Source organism: Saccopteryx bilineata, chromosome 2 (assembly GCF_036850765.1).
Source record: "Saccopteryx bilineata isolate mSacBil1 chromosome 2, mSacBil1_pri_phased_curated, whole genome shotgun sequence".
NCBI classification, from domain to species: domain Eukaryota; kingdom Metazoa; phylum Chordata; class Mammalia; order Chiroptera; family Emballonuridae; genus Saccopteryx; species Saccopteryx bilineata.
The window spans coordinates 39,130,862-39,154,145 of NC_089491.1; the positions used below are offsets into that span (position 1 = coordinate 39,130,862).

At 45.3% G+C, this 23,284-nt stretch overlaps 1 protein-coding gene across 1 annotated transcript in view; it reads right to left on the reverse strand.

The window, feature by feature from the left end:
- The window catches only part of DNAI1 (dynein axonemal intermediate chain 1), a 77,083-nt gene that overhangs the window by 29,373 nt on the left and 24,426 nt on the right, over positions 1-23,284 (reverse strand). Inside the window, exons 2-9 of the mRNA XM_066254711.1 lie at positions 13,268-13,300; positions 11,804-11,902; positions 11,529-11,609; positions 5,721-5,847; positions 5,329-5,444; positions 4,958-5,077; positions 3,863-3,922; positions 2,487-2,621 (exon numbers count right to left, since the gene is read on the reverse strand). Of these exons, the coding sequence (XP_066110808.1) occupies positions 2,487-2,621; positions 3,863-3,922; positions 4,958-5,077; positions 5,329-5,444; positions 5,721-5,847; positions 11,529-11,609; positions 11,804-11,902; positions 13,268-13,300 (771 nt within the window). The remainder of the gene's footprint in view (positions 1-2,486; positions 2,622-3,862; positions 3,923-4,957; positions 5,078-5,328; positions 5,445-5,720; positions 5,848-11,528; positions 11,610-11,803; positions 11,903-13,267; positions 13,301-23,284) is intronic.

Consider the following 23,284-nt stretch of genomic DNA (forward strand, 5'->3'; position numbering starts at 1 on the left):
GGTTGGCTCAGTGGTAGAGCATCAGCCTAGCGTGCAGGAGTCCCAGGTTCGTTTCCGGGCCAGGGCACACAAGAGAAGCGCCCATCTGCTTCTCTACCCCTCCCCCTCTCCTTCCTCTCTGTCTCTCTCTTCCCCTCCTGCAGCCAAGGCTCCACTGGAGCAAAGTTTGCCCGGGCACTGAGGATGGCTCTGTGGCCTCTGCCTCAGGTGCTAGAATGGCTCTGATTGCGGCAGAGCGACGCCCCCTGGTGGGCATGCCAGGTGGATCCCTGTCGGGCGCATGCAGGAGTCTGTCTGACTGCCTCCCATTTCCAACTTCAGAAAAATAAAAAATAAAAATAAAAAAAGAGAGAGAGAGAGAATGGGTTCTAGAGCCACCAGACCTGCATTCCCTTCCCATTTCACAGATTAGGAGCCAGATGGCAACTCTGGGCAAGCTGCTCAACTTCTCTGAGTCTTAGAGTACTTTAGTACAGGATGGATAATGCCACCTGTATCATAGGGTCATTGTAGGATTAAATGTAATAATGCATGTGGTATTATTAATTCAGTGCCTGGTTGGTGACAGTGGTGATGGTGTCAGAGGAAACACTTAAGCCAATGTGGTGGGGTCTTATAAAGTCACATGCCCTTTGAGAGCCTTTTGTTAGGTCTCAAAGTGACTTCAAGTTTATCTCAGAAAACTGACCAAGGACATTCATTGGAGTCTTCAAATCAGAGTCCTTAGAGTTCACCTAGCCCCAGCTATGGCCCCTATTCCCTGATTCAAAGCAGGAACCTTTTCCCCTCAGCAGCTTCCTGGCAAATGACTCTCCTCATGTCAGGCAGCATATTCTGTAGTCATACAGCCTACTGGCTGAAACCTACTTCCCTGAGTCTTTTACCCATAGTAACTCTGTCCTCTGGCAACAGGGAATTGTGTGCTGGTAATAGTTCTTCTGATGTAGGGACAGTGTCTCATCCCAAGTCAGCACTTCTTCAAGTGAACCCTCTCGGCTTCATTAACTGTAGCATGACACCTCATATCAATCAGAACCAAGCAAATACTATATTAGGGGCTGCACATATATTATATTGAGTTCTTAGGACAATCTGGCAAAGCAGTTATCACTAGGATGTCTTTACAGATGAGGAAACAAGTTTTAGAGAAAGTCAGGATATAAACTCAAGTCTGTGGACTTGAGGGTCCATACTCTCAGCCCCACATAAAGAGCCAGTTCCTCTCTAATTGACCATTTTTTCAGTTGTTTTCTGTAACCACGATCCCAGCACAGAGCGCATAGCTGAACTGCTGATGAATCTTCCTATGAACCCTGACCCAGGCCAATAGCCTCTCCGAAGCCTCTAACCTCTAAGAAAACAGTGCAGGGGAAGTCAAGGGTCTGGACTGGGCAACCTGCAGTGCAGGGACTTTAAATATCACCTCCGGATTCCAGTGTCCAGCATGGGCATGATTACCAAGTACTTGGTCTATGATGGAATGAAACTGAATTGGGACAGTTTTAAGTGAAGACAGGGAATCCTCAAACTTCTCCAAAAATGTGATTTTATCAGGAACATGGAATTGAGTGGAAGTAGGCATACCTCAAACAAAGGAAGCAGAATTTCCTTTAACCCATCTGGCTTCTATTCTGGATAGGAGCAGAGCTACTTTCCTAAGAGGTTTCTGGGAGCTCTCCAAGGTACTGAACTCAGACCCTAGTTTCCTGTGGACCTCGTTCTTCCCATCCTACCGCAGGTCAAACTCATCCTGATTTCCATACTGGACCTATGGCTCCTGACCCACATTTCTCTCTGTTTAAGGGATAAATGTCGCCCTTCAACATCTCCCTATAGTGAACCTGTCTGCAGTGACCTTTCACTGCAACAACTTCCATGATGATGGACAAATCTATGCTAGCTACACCCACAGTGAAACCCCTAATCATGAACTCTACAACTCCTACATGACTCTTTATGATAAATCCATCCCAGAGTAGTCACACCCATTGGCCTAGATTTGCTGGTATCCATTATCAACTCTGATTTGACTTCTGGTCCTGAAGACTCACCTAAAAAATTGAGTGCATGTAAATCAAAGAACTAAATATCAAAGAGCAAACTACCCTCCTATACCCCACGAACCCATGCCCAAGGAGGGGGTGCCTTATTCTCATATCCCAACCCATTCTGAGAAGACTACCTGCTTTTCCAGGGTACATATCCGGCTTTCAATAGCATTTCTATCTTCTGTTGCCCCCAGGCCAACAATACCGAACCTCTGCTAGCTTCCAGATCAATATAAAATTTGGGGGAGGTATGGAATGCCAGAGACAGTTGTAGCTCTCCTCAAATCTTCCCACAAGAAGTATTCATACTTCAACATTAGTCTGCACTACTTTGCATGTCTGTGATGTTCTCCCAGATAGCCAAGCTTATGTCTAGCCAGGTGCCAAGGTCAAACTCAGTTATTCTCTGTGACAAAGCTATGGTAACCCTCATCAAACCTGGGACTCCATAGATGTCATCTTTCTCATGGCCATCTTCCCCATTTTTTTAGCCACTGGTGTCTTTGTCTTCTCTTTCTCTTTGGTCTTTTCCTGCTTCTCAAGTTCCTCCACATAGGCATCATAGATCTCCCACTAGGCAAGGGCAAAATGAGAGGAATCAAAGCAGGGCAAAATCTTCAGCCACCCAGCTTGTCTTCAGCCTTTAACTCTGAGGTTGATTATACCAACTTGTCACATGCCTCCACATCATCCTATGGTTGGCCCACTGTGGTTACGTATTCAACATCTGTCTTCCCTGCTAGCCATCAGCTATGGGACAGGAATGAGAGCGTTTTCAGGGAACCTCTGGGCTGGGCTTTTCACCATGTAGTGCAGGGCCTTGGTTGTCAGCAGTGTGGCAATTTTGCTCCAGCCTACAACCCCTACCAGGCAAAACAACTGGGCAAACATCGTGCTAACTCACATTTTTCTTAATTTATACAACTCTGAGCTAGGAAATTAAAAAAAAAAATCTCCCATGAAGATAGAATAAACTTATTAGCTGAGGCTGGCTGTCTATAGCACTGATCATACCTTATCAGCACAAAAATATAAACAAAATGTTAGGGAACTCCTGCAAACTGGATCTGACAGTAAGAGAAACCCAAGGATAGTAGTTGAAGCAGCAGCAAGGATCGAGGCTGGGCAAATGCCCCAGATCACACTGTGTGCTCTCCAGAGCTGGGCAGTCACTGCCACCTGGAGGCCAGATAGGCACAGCTTACATTTAATAATTCACCTATGGGCCAGTATTATTCCATACTTCCACGATATCTCATTCAGAGCTCACCAACAACCCTGTCTTCATTTGACAGAGAAAGAAACAGGCATTAAGGGTGACATGGTTTGGCCAGGATCTTGCAGTATGAGCAGCAGAGTTGGGGCCTGAACTTAGGTCTCTTAGCCCATATCCTGCCCAAATCAGCATGCTTATCCAGTAGGACTTGAGGGTCAGCAGGAACACTGAAGGTTGTTGAAAGGGCAGGGTTAGAATGTTAAAACTTCAGAGTCAGCCACGGGGTGTCATGGGTTACAGAGAGTCCATGGGAACAAATGCTTTCCCCTAGTCTTGGAGGAACTTCCAGAAGACGTGCCTCTTTTCCTCTTGGTCAGCCTTGCCCTGGGGGGCAAGTGGCTGATCCAGAGCTCACTGAATGGGGGTTCAGTATCTCATGTGCCTGGTGTTCAGAGACTGAAGGAACATGGAGGTGGATGGATGAGGAGGGCAGACTGTCAGAGGTATCTTTGGCCACATCAGACTCCCTTGTTGCCCAGCCAGATAAGGATGGATGGGAGGTGTGTGTGATAGTTTTTAGACTGGCTCAGGGTCTCACCTGATTGGCAGTGGCTGAAAAGTTTGTCCTGGGAGGAGGCTCCATCTGGCATTCTCGGTCCTAGAAAACAAAGACAACAGGAAACCTACAGAAAGCCCTTAGCTCCTTCTCATTTAACTCAACAGTATATCCATGGGTGAAGCTTTTCTGTTGAAGCTGAGGGTGGGGTGGGATACAGAGCTGAGAAAGTAAAGAAGGCCAGGGCCAGAGCCAGGGAAGTAAAAAGGACCAAATAATACAGTGAAGGCCTACATTTTCCATCCAAGCTTCCATCAAAAGAAGCCTAAGCTAGACAGCAAGCCTAAGTGTAGCCAGCTTGTGCCAGTTTCAACCAACACAAACTCCAAGTGGGGGATAGACAGATCTGCAAGAAATCAGGCCGATGGCCAGCCTCCAGACGCAGGACACAGAGGTCAGCCTCTGACAGGCCACTGGGCTAATTAATATCCCTCACCCTGAGCAGTCTTCTCCTTAATACTGGGATCTCTGGTTTCATCAGGAAAATGTGCCCCTCTCCCTATTGTGTGTCACCCAGATTACCAAATGTCAGCATAGGGACTTACAGAGGGTGATTAAGAACTTCCAAAAACACACCCTGTAGACCTCTGCCTACTCACAGATTCATTATGTTGAATACTGCCTTATACATGTGAGTCTCTCACCTGAAATCCTGAGCGGTTCTTCAGCCTGGTACTCAGGGTTATCCATATTTATGAGCCACGAAACTTTTCTAGTCTTTTCCAGCTAGTCTATCACAGAGACTATCAACTTTGGCCAAGCTGGCTCTTAGCCCCACCTTCCTGGCACATTTTAGCCTCCTGTCTCTTCCCCCGTCCTGAACTCTTCTTCAAGGCCAATTCAAGTTTCACTGTCTCAGTGGAGGGTTTCAGTCTCCTTGTTACTTCCTCTGAACTCCTGCCCAGATGACTTACAGGGACTGAACACTCGCTCCCTGCTCTCTTTGGAAAGAGTAGCCATGGCATCTACCCTGTCATCCTGCCAGGCTGCTGGGGCTGGGGTTAGGCCTGCTTCTTTCCTCCCATGCACAGTGCAGAGTTGGGAGGTAAAGGGGCCGGGGGGGGGGGGCTGCTCTACCCGGAGAGGATTGTTGAACGTCTGTGAGGCTCTCTCGCTGAAGTTGAACTGGTTGGTGAGCTTTTGCTCCTTGGGCTGCTTAGGAGTCATCAATTCTTCTTCAGTCACTTTGTCAGCTGCCTGAGGGGGGGGGGGAAGACCCACAGGACCAGAATTCAGCCATGAGAAAAAGGCGGTAGGGAATTGGGAGTGGGGAGAAATCATGTTCTGGAGTAGGATGGCAGTGAGAGAGGGCGATGATGCCAGAGGCATTGGCACCTGCAGCCTCTACCCTCTCACTTTCAGCTCCCACCCGCAATGAGTCAGTCCTAAAGCCTCCATCCATAGCTGACATGGGAAGGGGCAGGCTGGAGAGCAATACTATCCTGTACCTCAGCTGTAGGCATATCTGTTTGACTCCCAGCTTCAGCTTCTGCTTCCTTGGGTTCTTCTTCTTCTTCATGGACCTCTGTTTCTGCAAACAGCAACTTGGCAGACTCCTGAGAACCTTGGTAGGATATTGCTGTTGAGCTCAAAGTCCAGGCCCACTTCCCTGTCCCCTGGCAGGACAGGCCTTCTAGGTTGCTGCCCTATTAAGCCCGCCTACTCCAGGGTTCTCCTTGGCCTGAGCCTCATGGGTTAGCTCCCAGACCTATCCAGGGAAGCCAGCTGTTGGATTTTATATAAGTAGATACTCTGCAAATTTCTGGCTTAGCAATCTACTCCCTAGAGTGACCAGAGAAAGGGGACCAGGCTGCAGCCTCAGGCCGGCCTAGAGGCCTACCTGCTACTAACTCATCACGGTAGTGCTGCCGCCGTCCTTCATCCGAGTCTTTGGGGATCAGGTTCCCAACCTGCGTGTAGTGAACTGCCAGTTGGTTTACAAAGCCAATAAGCTTATATGTGCCTTCCTAAGAAAAGAGGGGGCTGAGTCAGACCGGGGTTCTCAAAAGGGCTGGAGTCAGAATGTAGTTGCCTTCATTCTCTAAGGCCTAAGACAATCCAACTATTAACAGAAATATAACTCACCATATCCTCAGTTAGCCTGAAGTTTTCATTGCATTCCAGGTAAAGAAGAGGAGGAAAATGGAATAAAGTTTATTTTCTTTGAATTTCTCATTAAGATATATATATTTCTTAAATTTTGTGTGTGTGTGTGTGTGTGTGTGTGTGTGAGACAGAGATGGAGAGAGACAGAGAGAGGGTCAGAAAGGGACAGACAGACAAGAAGGGAGAGATGAGAAGCATGAATTCTTCATTGTGGCTCCTTAGTCTCTTTAATTGTTCATTGATTGCTTTCTCATACGTGACTTGACCAGGGGGCTACAGCAAAGCAAGTGACCCCTTGTTCAAGCCAGAGACCTTGGGTTTCAAGCCAGCAACATTTGGGCTAAAGCCAGCGACCATGGGGTTATGTCTATGATCCCATGCTCAAGCCAGTGACCCCCCCGCTCAAGCTATTGAGCCCACGCTCAAGCCAGATGAGCCCATTGTCAAGCTGGCGACCTTGGGGTTTTGAACCTGGGTCCTCTGCATCCCAGTCCGATGCTCTGTCCACCATGCCACTGCCTGGTCAGGCTAAAGATATATTTTTAAATGCCTTCTTTTTCCAGCTTTAAGCAGTTCTGGATTTACCTATCTTGCTGGCTCCCACATCTATGCCAAGGGATCCTGACTCACCTGTTTCACCACACACCTCAGGTCATACATAGTCACCACCCCAGGGCAGGTCACACAGTCATCAAACATATCCGGCCTGGCCTTCTCTCCAATGCACTCAGTGGATGCCAGGACTGGACAAAGCCTCAGAAACACCAAGTCCCCAGTTCCCCTGTTCCATATAAGAGGACCACAGAAATCTAGAAGAAGTTGGAGCTTGGCACTTGTTCAGGTCACACAGTAAATGAGAAGCAAGGCTAAGCTTAAAGGTGAAACCACCTGGTTCATCCCTTCTTCAATATCATTTTTGAATAGACACAATGTACCTACAGAGGAAACCAGCCCATGGACTCCAGCTGTACCAGACCCACCTGCCCCTGAAAGGCTGAAAAGATCACTATTTCTGCACAGAAGTTGGGAAGCTCTGCCTTAAAAATTCACCACAAAGCCTTTCCTCTCTCAGTAACTTGGATGGGGCGATGCGACAACGCTGTGGCTAAGAGTAGGGTCTGTGAAAGTGGGCAGAATTGAACTCAAATCCTGATTCTTCCTCTATTATCCACAGGACCTTGGACTTCACTACTCCATGCTTTAATTTACTCATGTGTAAAATGAGGGTAATAATACTTAATTTTCAGGATAATTGAAAGTATTGAAAATAATAAAAACAATCTGTTAACATAGTATCTGACACATAATAAGTGCTCAATAAAAATATTAACTATTATTATGATGATGGAGATTCTCATGGGAACCATACAGTTGTCATTTGAGATTTTATCTCTACTCTGTCCCCACCAGTGACTAGGGATAGAATTCCTTTTTAGTTTAGGGATGGAATTCAGACTCCATTGTTCTATGAAAAAAGAAGAGCCATGCCTAGATCTGAACCATCTGCCTCCCCACTCCAGAACTTCAAGGTTATATAGTAGCTTTGGAGATCTAAAGCTCTTAAATCTCAGTGAAGGGCCAATGAGATGGAGCCCAGCTCTGTGGGAGGATGCCAGGCGGGCCTGGGAGGCTGTTAGAAGGTTGGGTAAGGTGAGCTTATCTGGGAGTTTAGGGCTACTCAGTTGGAAGTTGACTCAAAGGATTTTTTTCTGATAAGGAGGCTTCCCAGAGAGCAAGAGCAGTACACTGACACCCACAAGGGAGCAACAATCCTCTGTCTGTAGCAAGCCTCCCATGACCAGCACACCGAATCCTAGAGAGACCTTCTTTCAAATGTCAGAAGTACAGGAGCCCACAGAGTGCACCACACTCCAGAATAAGCCCATGGAGGGCAAGGCAGCTTCCTTCTGCCCCTCTGCCCCTTTATGGGCCGCCCAAGGGAGGCCGTTAGCACAACTCAGGAATGAAACCTCCCAGGAACTATAACTACATCTGTAATTGCTCCAACCTCTTTGTGAAGAGACCGAATACTTAATCTGAAATAAGAAGCAGTGTGTTCGAGAAACTGTTCAAAACAAATGTTCATAGCAGCATTGTTCATGATAGCCAAAAGGCAAAAACAATCTAAATTTCTATCAACTTATGAATTGATAAAATACGGCATCTTTATACAATGAAAAATTTGACAATAAAAAGAAATGAGCCCTGGCCGGTTGGCTCAGCGGTAGAGCGTCGGCCTAGCGTGCGGAGGACCCGGGTTCGATTCCCGGCCAGGGCACATAGGAGAAGCACCCATTTGCTTCTCCACCCCTCTGCCGCGCCCTCCTCTCTGTCTCTCTCTTCCCCTCCCGCAGCCAAGGCTCCATTGGAGCAAAAGATGGCCCGGGCGCTGGGGATGGCTCTGTGGCCTCTGCCCCAGGCGCTAGAGTGGCTCTGGTCGCAATATGGCGACACCCAGGAGGGTCGCAACATGGCGACGCCCAGGATGGGCAGAGCATCGCCCCCTGGTGGGCAGAGCGTCGCCCCCTGGTGGGCGTGCCGGGTGGATCCCGGTCGGGCGCATGCGGGAGTCTGTCTGACTGTCTCTCCCTGTTTCCAGCTTCAGAAAAATGAAAAAAAAAAAAAAAAAAAGAAATGAAGTATGGATACATATTACAACATGGACGAACCTTAACCACTTGCTAAGCGAAAAAAGCCAGTCAAAAAGACCACCTATTGCCCTGGCCGGTTGGCTCAGTGGTAGAGCGTCGGCCTGGCGTGCAGAAGTCCCGGGTTCGATTCCCGGCCAGGGCACACAGGAGAAGCGCCCATCTGCTTCTCCACCCCCTCCCTCTCCTTCCTCTCTGTCTCTCTCTTCCCCTCCCGCAGCCGAGGCTCCACTGGAGTAAAGATGGCTTGGGCGCTGGGGATGGGTCCTTGGCCTCTGCCCCAGGCGCTAGAGTGGCTCTGGTTGCAACAGAGTGGCTCTGGTTGCAAGAAGAGCATCGCCCCCTGGTGGGCAGAGCGTTGTCCCCTGGTGGGCGTGCCGGGTGGATCCCGGTCGGGCGCATGCGGGAGTCTGACTGTCTCTCCCCATTTCCAGCTTCAGAAAAATACAAAAATAAATAAATAAATAAATAATAAAATAAAAAAAGACCACCTATTGCATAATTGCTTTTATAGAAAATATTTAAAACAGGCAAATGTATAGAGATGAAAAATGTACCCGTGGTAACCTAAGGATGGAAGGGATGGAGGAGTAGGGAGTGACAGCTAAAAAGTACAGGGGTTCTTCTGGGGAAAGTGAAATGTTCTAAAATTGATGGTGGTGATAGTTGCACAAACTGTAAATATCCTAAAATCTATTGGATTGTACACTTGAAATGAGTGATTGTATGATATGTGAATTATATCTCAATAAAACTGTTTTGTTATTTATTTACTTATTTTTATTTTTTGTGACAGAAACAGAGAGAGGGACAGATAGAGACAGACAGACAGGAAGGGAGAGATATGAGAAGCATCAACTCTCTTGCAGCACCTTAGTTGTTTATTGATTGCTTTCTCATAGGTGCCTTGACCGGGGGGCTTTAGCAGACCAAGGGATCTCTTGCTCAAGCCAGCGACCTTGGGCTCAAGCTGGTGAGCCTTGCTCAAACCAGATGAGCCCGTGCTCAAGCTGGCAACTTCAGGGTTTTGAACCTGGGTCCTTCACGTCCCAGTCCGATGCTTTATCCACTGCGCCACCACCCGGTCAGGCTTGTTTTGTTTTTTAAAGAAAGAAATTATTAATAGTGGTGGTCTCCAGGGAAAGGGACAGGGTGAGGGGAGGTTTAATTAATTATCATTATTCTTTTGATTCTTGAAATTTGTACCAGGGGTTTCTATTATATATTCAGAATAATTACATATACTTAAAGAAGCAGTATAATGTTGCTTTGGAGTTAAAGTCGTTCAAATCTTGTTTTGAATCCCAGCTATGCAACTTTTGTAATTTGTTTTATCTAGTTTAATCTTAGCTTCCATAAAATAAAGATAAAAATAGGTCCTATAGCAAAGAAAACTAAGGATTATTTGAGATATGGTATGTAAAAGGTCTAATATAGGACCTAAGCATGAAACAAATGAATCTTAAGATAATAAAATTTAAAAAACGCACTTCCGGCCCTAGCCAGTTGGCTCAGTGGTAGAGCGTCGGTCCAGCATGTGAAAGTCCTGGGTTCGATTCCCAGCCAGGGCACACAGGAGAAGCACCCATCTGCTTCTCCAGCCTTCCCTCTCTTCTTCCTCTCTCTCTCTCTCTTCCTCTCCCACAGCCAAGGCACCACTGGAGCAAAGTTGGCCTGAGCACTGAGGACAGCTCCATGGCCTCCACCTCAGGCACTAGAATGGTTCTTGTTACAGCAAAGCAATGCCCCAGATGGGCCGAGCATCGCCCCCTGGTGGGCATGCTGGTTGGATCCCGGTAGGGAACATGCGGAAGTCTGACTGCCTCCTGGCTTCTAACTTTGGAAAAATACACACACACACACACACACACACACACACACACACACACACACACAACTTCCACCTCAGCCCAAATTGTACTTGAAAATTTTCTTCAGATAGTACTCATAGAAGATGACTTTGCTATGGCTGAAACAGCATTGTCCCCCTTAAAGATGTGCCACTTATGTCTACTAAGTGAGAAGTGCTTATACCACATGTACTAAGGGAAGGACATGATAGAGTCAGCTGCCTCCCTGAATGTGATATCAAGAGACATTGAGAACAGCCTACTGGGGCTTCCTCTCAGGCAGAAATGATGGGGGAAAGGGCAGTTAGTTCCTTGTCTGGAGGGAAGTATGTATTCCACCCAGTTGTCTGGCTAGAAGATCATCTAGCTTCCAAAGACCCAATAGTTGCTATTAATAGAAAACATGTTATACGTATTAGAAAGTATTTTTCTAACCAAATGTCTGACTTTAGGATTCTTGAAAAGAGTGGCTCTGCAGGGCACTTAACACAAAGCAATTAGCAAGCCTGCAAGGAAGATTTATAAAGAAATTTTAGTGCCCTGGTCAGTTAGCTTAGTCAGTTAAGAGCATCACCTGGAAATGACAAGGTTGCATGTTCAATCCCTGGTCAGTGCATACATAAGAAGCAACAAATGAATGCATGACTGAGTGGAACAACAAATTAATGCTTTCCTTCCCCCTCCCCTCTCTCTCCTTTCCTCTCTCTGTCTCTAAAAAATAAATAAATAAAAAATTAAGCCCTGGCCAGATAGCTTGGTTGGTTGAAATGTCATCCCCAAGCGCAGAGGTTGACAGTTACATTTCTCAGTCAGGGCACATACAGGAGCAACTCGATGTTCCTGTCTCTCTCTCCCTGACTCTCTTTCAAAAAAGAATTTTTGTTTTCAAAAATCTCTGGGAAACTTCATGTAAAATCTCAGAGTTCCAGCCAAGAGCCTCAGTTTAAAGGTAATCTCTCTAACAGCCGAGAGGTTTTGCAATGCAGCAAGTCACTGCCAGCCAAGGAGCACCTAGCAGCAACTGTCCCAGAGGGGATGACTTACTTTAAAGCTGTACCTGACGATATTCTGGGGTGCATGTGGGTTGTTGGCTGTAAGAATTCGGGTGAACTCCTCCTTTAGCTCCTAAGGAAAAAAATCCCAAGAGGGTCATACATAGAGAGCCCCCAACCCCCTCTGAGGCTTGGGAGGACCCCCCCAGGATGTCAACAGACATCTCATGCCCAGGTTCTGTGCAGGCTCCTAATCAGTACTATGGAAGAACACACTCTCAGGCGTGAGGAGGTAGACAGAGTAAAAGTAGGATGCTACTTACTCACCGCATCAGTCAACTCCAACTGGTCAGAGGGTTTGACCATGGCTTTGGACTGGGCCCATTCATCTGCCCCTTCCCCTACTTCAGTCCCCAAATCTTCATCCTGGACAAAAATCTCATGTGAGGATCACGAATGTAGGATCTGCTTGGACAAGTGAGCATTCTTCAGGAAGCTCCTTCATTCAGAAATTCCAGGAGCCAAGCTCTTCCCTGATATATAAAATACAAAATGTATAACAGACTACTCATGAAAAAGTCCAAAGGAACTACTCAGGACAGAGTTCTCATTGCCTGAAAGATCAAGGCCACCCCAGCCCTGGGGGTCAGGGCTTAGCTGGGACATTGTGGTGGGCCTTTGGCTCCCGTAGTGCACCAGAAAAACTGGCTCCTCCCTAGTGCCTCCCACACAGCCTGGAAGCTGATGGCCAGTATCAGCTGCCAGCGATAGGGCATTATGCATTATGAAAGGATGCCTAGCTGTTCTTTAAGTTACTTCAACTTTCATTCATATTTTACCTTCCAATTTGCCACCTTAAATTTAATCTCACAGCAATGTTCTCAGTCCTTAGTCACTTTAAGCCTCACAATCCTATCTGATCCTTGGAGCAAAAAAAATCAAGGACTAGAAGTCTTTCCTTTCCCTGATAGACAGTTAAACAGCATGTCAATGTGCCCAAGACAAAGTAACAATATTCACTGTCACAAGCAATTAGATATGTACAAAATAAAATGATACAGTTTTCATTATAAAACCTGTAAAAACGAAAAAACAACAAGAACAAAAAAGCCAAATGAAAATAAAACCAACCAAACAAAGCTAATAGACAGTGTTGGTGAGGTTGTAAGAAAACGGGCACCTATAAATTAGCACTACCTTTCTAAAGAGCTATTTGGAGATATTTACCAAAAGCCTAATAAGTGTTTATACTCTTTGACTCAGATTTCTATGCATAGAAATTTATATTAAAGAGATAACTAAAGGTATGTCCAAAAATGTAAATGCCTGAATGTTTGTAGGAGAATTGACTGTAATAGTGGAAAAAAAGGAACATGTAAATGCATAACAAGTGAGGCCTGGTTGAACTGATTTTGCCATGGTCTTAAGGAACATATGCTAAAATACTATATAGTAATTTAAAAAGATGTCATAAAAGTATATTTATTGATATGAAAATTATTCTAAATATTTATATATCATGTAAAAAAGCAGATGATACAATAACATATACAGTTGGAAATTCCATTTAAAAATAAATATATATAATTTTTTATATATGCATAGAAATATCTGGGAGGATATAATATTACAATATTAACTAAGAGGTTTCCAGGGGTGGTAGTTTAAGAGTGATTTTAATGTTCTTTTTGCTCATTTGAATTTTCTAAAAAATATATAGCTACTATTTCCAAGAGAAAAAGTGTTATTATTAGCTTCTTGCTGAGAGATGGTGGTGATTTCAGTACTTACTCTCTTCCTGGCTCCTCTGCCCACAGCGAGGCTCTGAAAGAATGGAAACAGAGGGTAAATCACATTAAATTCTCCATGGGGATATCAGAAACACTATCATTGGGAGGCTTCTGCCCAGGGACCTTGCAGAGAAGGGACATTGAGCTTCATTGTCACAAAAATAGTCCTCCCACTGGCAACATGTCCTTTTTAGCCCAGCCAAGGAGGTCCTGTATCTGAGGCAACCCCATTCCACCTTCAGTAGGACTGAACCATGAAGAGCAACCAGGTAACTTAGCACTGGGCATGTGTTATTTGCATCATTTTTTATTTTTATTTTTTTGTACACAGGGACAGAGTCAGAGAGAGCAATAGATAGGGATGGAGAAAGATGGGAAGCATCAATTATCAGTTTTTCGTTGCGACACCTTAGTTGTTCATTGATTGCTTTCTCATATGTGCCTTGACCGTGGGCCTTCAGCAGACCGAGTAACCCCTTGCTCAAGCCAGCGACCTTGGGTCCAAGCTGGTGAACTTTTTTTGCTCAAGCCAGATGAGCCCACACTCAAGCTGGCGACCTTGGGGTCTTAAACCTGGGTCCTCCGCATTCCAGTCCGACACTCTATCCCCTGTACCACCACTTGGTCAAGCTATTTGCAACATTTTTTTTTTTTTGCAACATTTTTTAAAAGCATATTTTAAGTGCTCAGCTCTGTAGTAGGCATTAAGGGATTTTAAGGGCAGAGTATTTCCTAAACATTTGTTTAGGGTGAATGTTAAGTTCTTTACAAGCAAGTAGTTTGTTTTATACACTGCTGTCTCATAATACAGTAGGTGTTCAAAAATACTTGTTGAATAAATGAATGAGTGCCATCAATCCCATCAGTAATCATGATCCTGGGAAAAGTATTTTTCCTCTCCGGGCCTCAGTGTCCTCATTAGTAAAATGCATGGGATTGGATATGATGACCTTCCAGTTCTAACATGCACAATTGTTATGTTCCCAAGAGCAGCATGCTCAATTCAACTTGATAAACATTTGTTGATCTATTTATGTGTCAGGTACTAACCTAAACAGTGGGACAAAGATGAAGAGGGATGAGGTCCCTATCCCATGGGTCCATGGAGGACAGAAGAGTATGATCAATGCTTATCATTTACTCACTCGCTCCCTCCCTCATCCAGCATATGTTCCTTTGAAAGCCTGTTCTGGGCCAGCTATAGAGATATGTATGCAGAGGGTACTGTAAGAGTGCATGGAGGCACCTACCCAGCCAGAGGTGCACAAGAAAGGTTTCCAGAAGTGGCAATTTCTTAGCTGGCTATCAAAGGACAACTAGGGTGTCCAGGTAGAGAAAATGTTTTTCAGAAGGGCTTTTCAGAAGAACACAGTATGTACAACAACAAGAAAACAGTGACAGAGACAGTAAAATGTTCTACCAAACAAACAAAAACCCTGCAGTATCTATACAGAACAATAGGTGTTTCAGATAATCAAACAAGAAGATCAGTGAAGGCTGGAATTGTGAGAGCAGAGCTCTTAGAAAAAGCGTCTAGGCCCCGGCCGGTTGGCTCAGCGGTAGAGCGTCGGCCTGGCGTGCGGGGACCCGGGGTTCGATTCCCAGCCAGGGCACATAGGGGAGGCGCCCATTTGCTTCTCCACCCCACCCCCCTTCCTCTCTGTCTCTCTCTTCCCCTCCCGCAGCCGGGGCTCCATTGGAGAAAGGATGGCCCGGGAGCTGGGGATGGTTTCTTGGCCTCTGCCCCAGGCGCTGGAGTGGCTCTGGTCGCGGCAGAGCGACGCCCTGGAGGGGCAGAGCATCGCCCCCTGGTGGGCAGAGCGTCACCCCCTGGTGGGCGTGCCGGGTGGATCCAGGTCGGGTGCATGCGGGAGTCTGTCTGACTGTCTCTCCCCGTTTCCAGCTTCAGAAAAATAAAAAAAAAAAAAAAAAAAAAAAAAGCGTCTACCGCACTAGAGGAGGGGGCAAGGCAGCAAAGAAGCTAAAAGGCCCATGTTGGTGGCAGCATGGCACATGGGAAAGAGACCTTTCACTGACTACCTGTGTGCTCTTGGGGAAGTCTCTGGGCCTCACTTTCCCAAATGCAAAGTGAAGGAGTTTGACTAAAGGAGCTCTTATAGCCCTTACATGATTGGGTTTGTGGGAGAGGTTTTGGTGGTGGAGGGGAGAAAGGGGACTCCAGGGCGAGAGTAGAGTATGTCTCAGCTTGAGCTGGGATTGTTGCTGGTAGGGCAGACAGCAGGATTCAGATTTCTGCCAGGTTACCAAGGTTTCCAGTGAAGGGAACCCTTCTCTGCGGCTAAGCCACATGAGCCAGAAAGCTACTTTCCTTTGAGGAGCCTCCGATCTCTACAGTAACGAGATGCAAGCACTACAATGCCCAACAGCTTTCTGGCCCACATCAGAGCACTGGAGGGCCAATCCGAACACAAACTGCCAGCCTTAAATAGAAAATGAGATCCAGTTACCACTACCCTCATAAATATGTCTGTAAAACATTTATCTGGCAATAAAAGAACTGACAAGGCAATTTGAGTATAATTGTTTTTGGCAGTTGGAAATATTTCAATTAACACACTATAAAAGCCATACTATAATAAATGCAAAACAGGCCAATGAAATCAGCTACAGCCCTGACTTCCCAACCATGGTGTAGGAGATTGAATGTCAGGCTGCCACTTTGGGCCCTTGGTCTTCCAGACGGAGACGCCTGAGACAGACAAGCCTGAATTCCTGAAAAGCTTTTGATGATTCCTCCCAGAAGCCGTCAAACCACAGGGGAAGAAAGCCCCAACTCCCTGCCCTGGCCCTCAGAAGTCTATCATCCGGCCACAAGTCTCCATTCCAGCCTGCTTTCCCACCCTTCATGTGCTAGGACTTTGAGATGCAGTGAGGCTACTCACATTTCCTGAGCTTGGCCTATACTTTCCCACCTCTACATTTTTGCTTTTATCATTCCTCCTTCCAAGAAATGCCCTCTTCCCCTCCCCCTCCTGGCTCCCACTGTCTCTGACTAACAAAACCCTACCCGACTATCCTCTGCTAGTCCTTCATCTAACCCTGGCATGTTATCACCTTTCTCCTACTCCCCTCTACTTTTCCTTTCCTCACTTTAAGCACACCTCTGCCCCACTCCCCACAAGAACTGGTCAAATAGACATTATGTTGTCTTTGGAATTTGGTCTGCAAACGGGACAGTATTATAAAAAACAAAAACAAACAAACAATACTGCAGTACAGATAGGAGGTAGCTTGGAGTGTCTAGCAAGGACGGTTCACCATTCTTGTACTATTAACCAAAGAAGGTTCTCTACTCTTGGAGAGGTCATTCTATTTGGCCAAAGAGTGATGCAGGAAGAAGAATCACCCCTGCCTCCCTGACTACCATGGTAGTCAAATTAACCCAGGTGATCAGTGGGATAATAGATGTCCCAGCTTGAACTCCTTAGAGTAGAGCATTTTTCTATTCTTATAGTTATAGATTTTAGTTTGAGCACCCTAAGGGAAGCAAATGGTAACAACACAGCTACCTAGTAGTCACTTCTCAGTTCTCTTACAGGAACTGACATTGCTAAGGTCTCCCTTGCTCTTTCTTGAAACTTCTCCAACTTCATTTCCATGTCACCAAACTCTCCAGTAGTTCCTCTCAATGTCCTTGACCCCTCCAGGAATATATGCTAGACCCCACAGTCTTCTTATTTCACATACTCCTCCCTTGGGGAGTGTGTAAAATATTCCCACCCACAACTTCATCTCCTACCTTATGATGAAGCTCAAATACATTTCTGTAGCTTAAACTTCCCAGAATCTCACATTTAAATTGATGATACAATACTCAAACTCAACATCTTAAAAACTGACCTCATTATGTTCTTTTCCCACCCCAATCACTATATTATTTTTCCAACCCAAACTTTCATTTTTTCCCCTATTATTTCCTATCTCACGCAGTGTACCACTATCCATTCAGTCACCCAGATTGGAAATTGGGAGCCATCAAAGATACCTGCCTTTTCCTTACTCTCCCATTAGCATCATATTTCAACATCTAACAATTCTCTTCAATATCTTTCCTAACTAGCCTCTCCAATTATACTCCTCTTAATTCAGACCTTTACTATCTATCTCTTGCCTAACTACATTTGATCTTTCTGACTCCTGTTTTTCTTTACCTTAATAATTATACCATTATCATCATTTTCAGCTATTGAGTACTTACTCCGGGCCAGTCACTTACTAAGTAATTTACCTCCTTTTTAAATTATCCCATTTAATCTTCACAAACACCTTACAGGATAGAAACTTTCATTATTTGTATTTTACAGATGAGGAAACTGAGGCATAGAGAGATCAGGTAACTGACCCAACAATAACTAGGATCTGAACCCAAACTAATCACTATGTACAAGTGATCTTCCTAAAAGAAATTTGATCATGTCATTCTCCTGATTTAAAGCCTCCAAAGGCTCCCCACCAGCTATAAGATAAGTCCCAAGTTCCCTAACATACCATCTACCTCATCTCTGACTCTTTTCCTCCTACAGCTGTTGAGAGGGTGTTATGAAAATAAAAATTCTGGGGCCCTGGCCTGTTGGCTCAGTGGTAGAGTGTCGGCCTGGCATGCAGGAGTCCTGGGTTCAATTCCCGGCCAGGGCACACAGGAGAAGTGCCCATCTGCTTCTCCACCCCTCCCCCTCTCCTTCCTCTCTGTCTCTCGCTTCCCCTCCCACAGCCAAGGCTCCATTGGAGCAAAGTTAGCCCGGGCGCTGAGGATGGCTACATGGCCTCTGCCTCAGGCGCTAGAATGGCCCTGGTTGCAACAGAGCAACGCCCCAGATGGGCAGAGCATCGCCCCCTGGTGGGCATGCTGGGTGGATCCCACTTGGGCGCATGCGAGAGTCTGTCTGACTGCTTCCCCGTTTCCAACTCCAGAAAAATACAAAAGAAAAAAAAAAGAAAAGAAAAATTCTAATCAATGTAACAGATGATTATTATTGGCACCTATTAGACATTAATTTACACTTAGAACTGTTTTGGTATATGACCCATATAATAGAATTAGCATATTTTATGTCCCTGAGCATATTTTAAAGGGTAAGAAGATCAAAAATTCTTTTTTTTCTTTTTGTATTTTTCCAAAGTGAGAAGCGGGGAGGCAGACAGACAGACTCCCACATGCATCCAACCAGATCCACCCAGTATGCTCACCAGGGGGTGATGCTTTGCCCATCTGGGGCATTGCTCCATTCCAGTGCCTGAGGCGGAGGCTATAGAGCCATCCTTAGTGCACAGGCCAATTTTTGCTCCAATGAAACCTTGGCTGCGAGAGGGGAAGAGAGAGATAGGAGAGGGAGAAGGTTGGAGAAGCAGATGGGCACTTCTCCTGTATGCCCTGGCCAAGAATCAAACCTGGGACTTCCACATGCCGGGTCAACGCTCTACCACTGAGCCAACTGGCCAGGGCTAAAAATTCTTAAGCTATTCCTAAACATGAAGATATAATATTTTTTTAAAAGTATGTGATCAGATGTACCCATGAAGCCCAAATGTAGGCTTTGAAATCAACCATGCCTGGATTTGAGTCCCCACTTTTCTAGTTCTATGACTCCAGGCAAATTACTTTTCTCTGAACCTCAGTATCCTAACCTTTACAATAGGCATCCTTACAACACCGTCTCAGACAACCATAGGCTTGTTAGAAGGATTAAATGAGTTGATGCACATAAAGTTCATAGAGTGGTGGCTGGCCAGAGTTTGTGCTCAATACATGATAAATGGCAGCATTATATTCCCATGCTTTGTCCTCAGCCACACAGAATCTGTATGGCCCTTTGCCTACTAGGAAGCACCCACCATAGGAATGACTAGACCCTTCAACAGCTCACATTTCCACTGAAGAGTTCAATGCTGAAACATGACTGTTCCTGGAAAGAAGGGCTGTTCGAAGCATGCAAACCCACAGACGCTACATCCTCCTGTCTGAGGCCCAGGAGACTTCCTTTACCATTTCAGTTGTCTTGGTCCTTATTTTAAAATTCACTAACAGGTTTCCATTAAGCTAAATTGAAACTAAATACCTCACCAGCTTGCAGTTTCCTGTTTCTGAAAGGGTAAAAGCTCTTAGTCCCAAAGGAGCAGTAATTCACCAACAAATCTTCCTCTAAACAACAGACTGCATTTCAAATTCCTGAGCCTAGTGCTGGGTCTAAAGCACACAGAAGGCACTCAGTAAGTGTAGTTAGAAGAGATCTCTAAATTTTGAAACACTTGATTAAAGGTAAGAGGCATTATTTTGGAAGTGCCAACTGACACAAGCTTCTTATAGGGTTATTTGAATACCCACCAAACTTAAATGCAGATACCCTTCAACTCAGTAATTCCATCTTCTTGAATTTTCCCTATAGAAATAGCCCTGGCCGGTTGGCTCAGCGGTAGAGCGTCGGCCTAGCGTGCGGAGGACCCGGGTTCGATTCCCGGCCAGGGCACACAGGAGAAGCGCCCATTTGCTTCTCCACCCCTCCGCCGCGCTTTCCTCTCTGTCTCTCTCTTCCCCTCCCGCAGCCAAGGCTCCATTGGAGCAAAGATGGCCCGGGCGCTGGGGATGGCTCTGTGGCCTCTGCCTCAGGCGCTAGAGTGGCTCTGGTCGCAATATGGCGACGCCCAGGATGGGCAGAGCATCGCCCCCTGGTGGGCAGAGCGTCGCCCCTGGTGGGCGTGCCGGGTGGATCCCGGTCGGGCGCATGCGGGAGTCTGTCTGACTGTCTCTCCCTGTTTCCAGCTTCAGAAAAATGAAAAAAAAAAAAAAAAAGAAATAGTCATACTCATGCATAAGATGTATGTACATAATTGCTCTCTGTAGCATTATTTGTAATACTTTTAAATGTAAAAACCCAAATATTCAATAGAAGTCTAGTTAAGTAAGTTATGGTATAGAATGGGATATTATGCATATTTTTAGAATGATGTAAACTTGCATGTGTTGTAATGGAAAGCTTTCCAAACATGTATTGCTAAATTTTAAAAAGTGAGAGGAATAGATGACCTATATGCTTACTTTAAGAATATGTGTGGCCCTGGCTAGTTGGCTCAGTGGTAGAGCATCACCCAGCATATGGATGTCCAGATTTGATTCCCGGTCAGGGAACACAGGAGAAGTGACCATCTGCTTCTTCACCCCTCCCCCTCTTGCTTCTCTCTCTCTCTCTTCCTCCCACAGCCATGGCTCAATTGGAGTAAGTTGGCCCAGGTGCTGAGGACAGCTCCATGGCCTCTGCCTCAGATGCTAAGAAGAATTTGCTGAGCAACAGAGCAACCCCCAGCTGGGCAGAGCATCACTCCCTAGTGGGCTTGCTGGGTGGATCCCAGTCGGGGTGTATGTGAGAGTCTGTCTCTGCCTCCCCTCCTCTCACTGAATAATAATAATAATAATAATAATAATAATAATAAAAGAATACAAGTGGGCTCTGGCCAGTTGGCTCAGTAGCTACAGCACTGGTCCAGTGTGCAGAGTTCCTGGGTTTGATCCCTGATCAGGGCTCACATGAGAAGCTACCTTCTGCTTTTCTTTCCCTCACTCTCCCCCTTCTCTCTCTTCTTCTTCTCCTGTAGCCAGTGGCTTGAGTGGTTCAAGCATCAGCCCTGGGTGCTAAGTATAGCTCGGTTGGTCCAAGTGTCAGCCTCAGGTGCTGAGGATAGCTTAGTTGATTTGAGCATTGGCCACAGATGGGAGTTGCCAGGTGGATCCTAGTCAGGGCACGTGCAAGAGTCTGCCTCTCTATCTTCCTTCCTCTTACTTAAAACAAACAAACAAACAAAAAAGTAACTGCCTTATGACTCAGTAATAATTCCAATTCTGGGTATATTTCCAAAGGACCCCAAAACACTAATTTGAAAGACTATATGCACCCCTATCTATGTTCATTACAGAGTTATTTACAATAGCTAAACTGTGGAAGCAACCCAAGTGCCCATCAATAGACAAGTGGATAAAAAAGCTGAGGTACATATATACAAAGTACATTTAAAGAGTTATTTATTTCCAATTAATGTAATGCAGTGTTAGCAGAATTCAGAATTCAGAAAAAGGGGATAGTAGACCAGGCTCATGCCACCCTAGAAGCCCAGGAGGGCAGAAACCAACTCTATGGGACCTTTCTCAGATAAGGCTACAGAAGGCAAGGCAGCATAGGGTTTAAAAGTTGAAGTTCTTTAAAAAAATTTTTTTTAAATTTATTTTAGAGAGAGAGGAAAAAAATTTTTTTTAATTTATTTTAGAGAGAGAGGAAGGGAGAGAGAGAGAGAAAGACAGAAACATTGATCCCCTGACTGGGGATTGAACCAGCAACCTCTGTGCTTGGGCCGACACTCTAACCAACTGAGCTATCCAGCCAGAGTAGATAAAGCTGAAGCTTTTGAGTAAGCCTTGGCTGGATTCTTGATTCTGCCACGAACTATATGTGAGACCTTGAGTAAGGTATTTATTTTCTAATCCTAGCTCTCTCATCTATAAGTTAGAGAAAATATTAGTGCCCTCCTCGGAGTTGCTGTGAAGCTAAAACAAAACAATGCTTGAAGAGTACCTAACTCAGAGCCCAGCATCCAGGAAGCCCTCAAGAAACAGTGGCAGTATAGATGGTGTGGTTATCATTATTTTATTATTCTACCATGGTCTGCTATGCATGGCAATTGAGTCCCATTCTGAGGACATTCATTGAATAGTTGAAAAAAAAGTGTGTTGTCCAAAATAGACTTTACAACGAAGGCTATAGTAAAAGACAAAAGAAGGACACTACATAATGATAAAATGGGAAATACAACAAGAGGCTATAACCCTTGTAAACATTTATGTACCCACACAGGAGGAACTAAATATATGAATCAAATCTTGATGGGCATAAAGGGAGAGAGCAACAGTCATACAGTCGTAGTAGGAGATTTTAACACCCCATCGACATCAATGAATAGATCTTCCAGACAGAAAATCAACAAGGAAACAGTTGCCTTAAATGACACTATATCAGATGGATTTAATTGATATCTTCAGAGCATTTCACCCTAAAGCAGCAGATAGACATTCTTTTCAAGTGTATATGGAACATTTTGTGGGACAGACCATATGTTAGGTCACAAAACAAGACTTAATAAATTTAAGATTAAAATCATATAAAGCATCCTCTCTGACCACATAGTATAAAACTAGAAATCAATTACTAGGGAAAAAAAAAACCCTGAAAAACACAGCAAGACATGGAAGCTAAATAACATGTTACTAAACAATGAGTAGGTAAAGAATGAGATCAATAAAGAAATCAAAAGATACCTTGAAATAAATGAAAATGAGAACACAACAACCCAAAATCTATGGGACACAGTGAAAGCAGTCCTAAGAGGGAAATTCATAGCATTACAGGCCTACCCAAAGAAACAAGAAAACTCTCAAATAAACAATCTAACTTTACACTTCAAAGAACTAGAAAAAGAAAAACAAACAAAACCCAAAGTGAGTAGAAGAAAAGAAATAATAAAGATCACAGAATAAATAAACAAAATAGAATCGAAAAAAATACAAAAGAGGCCCTGGCCGGTTGGCTCAGTGGTAGAGTGTCGGCCTGGCGTGCAGAAGTCCCGGGTTCGATTCCCGGCCAGGGCACACAGGAGAAGCACCCATCTGCTTCTCCACCCCTCCCCCTCTCCTTCCTCTCTGTCTCTCTCTTCCCCTCCCGCAGCCGAGGCTCCACTGGAGCAAAGATGGCCCGGGCACTGGGGATGGCTCCTCGGCCTCTGCCCCAAGCGCTAGAGTGGCTCTGGTCGCAACAGAGCGACGCCCCGGAGGGGCAGAGCATAGCCCCCCTGGTGGGCAGAGTGTCGCCCCCTGGTGGGCATGCCGGGTGGATCCTGGTCGGGTGCATGTGGGAGTCTGTCTGACTGTCTCTCCCCATTTTCGGCTTCAGAAAAATACAGAAAAATAAAAAATAAAAAAATAAAAAAGATTAATGAAAACAAGAGCTGGTTCTTATAA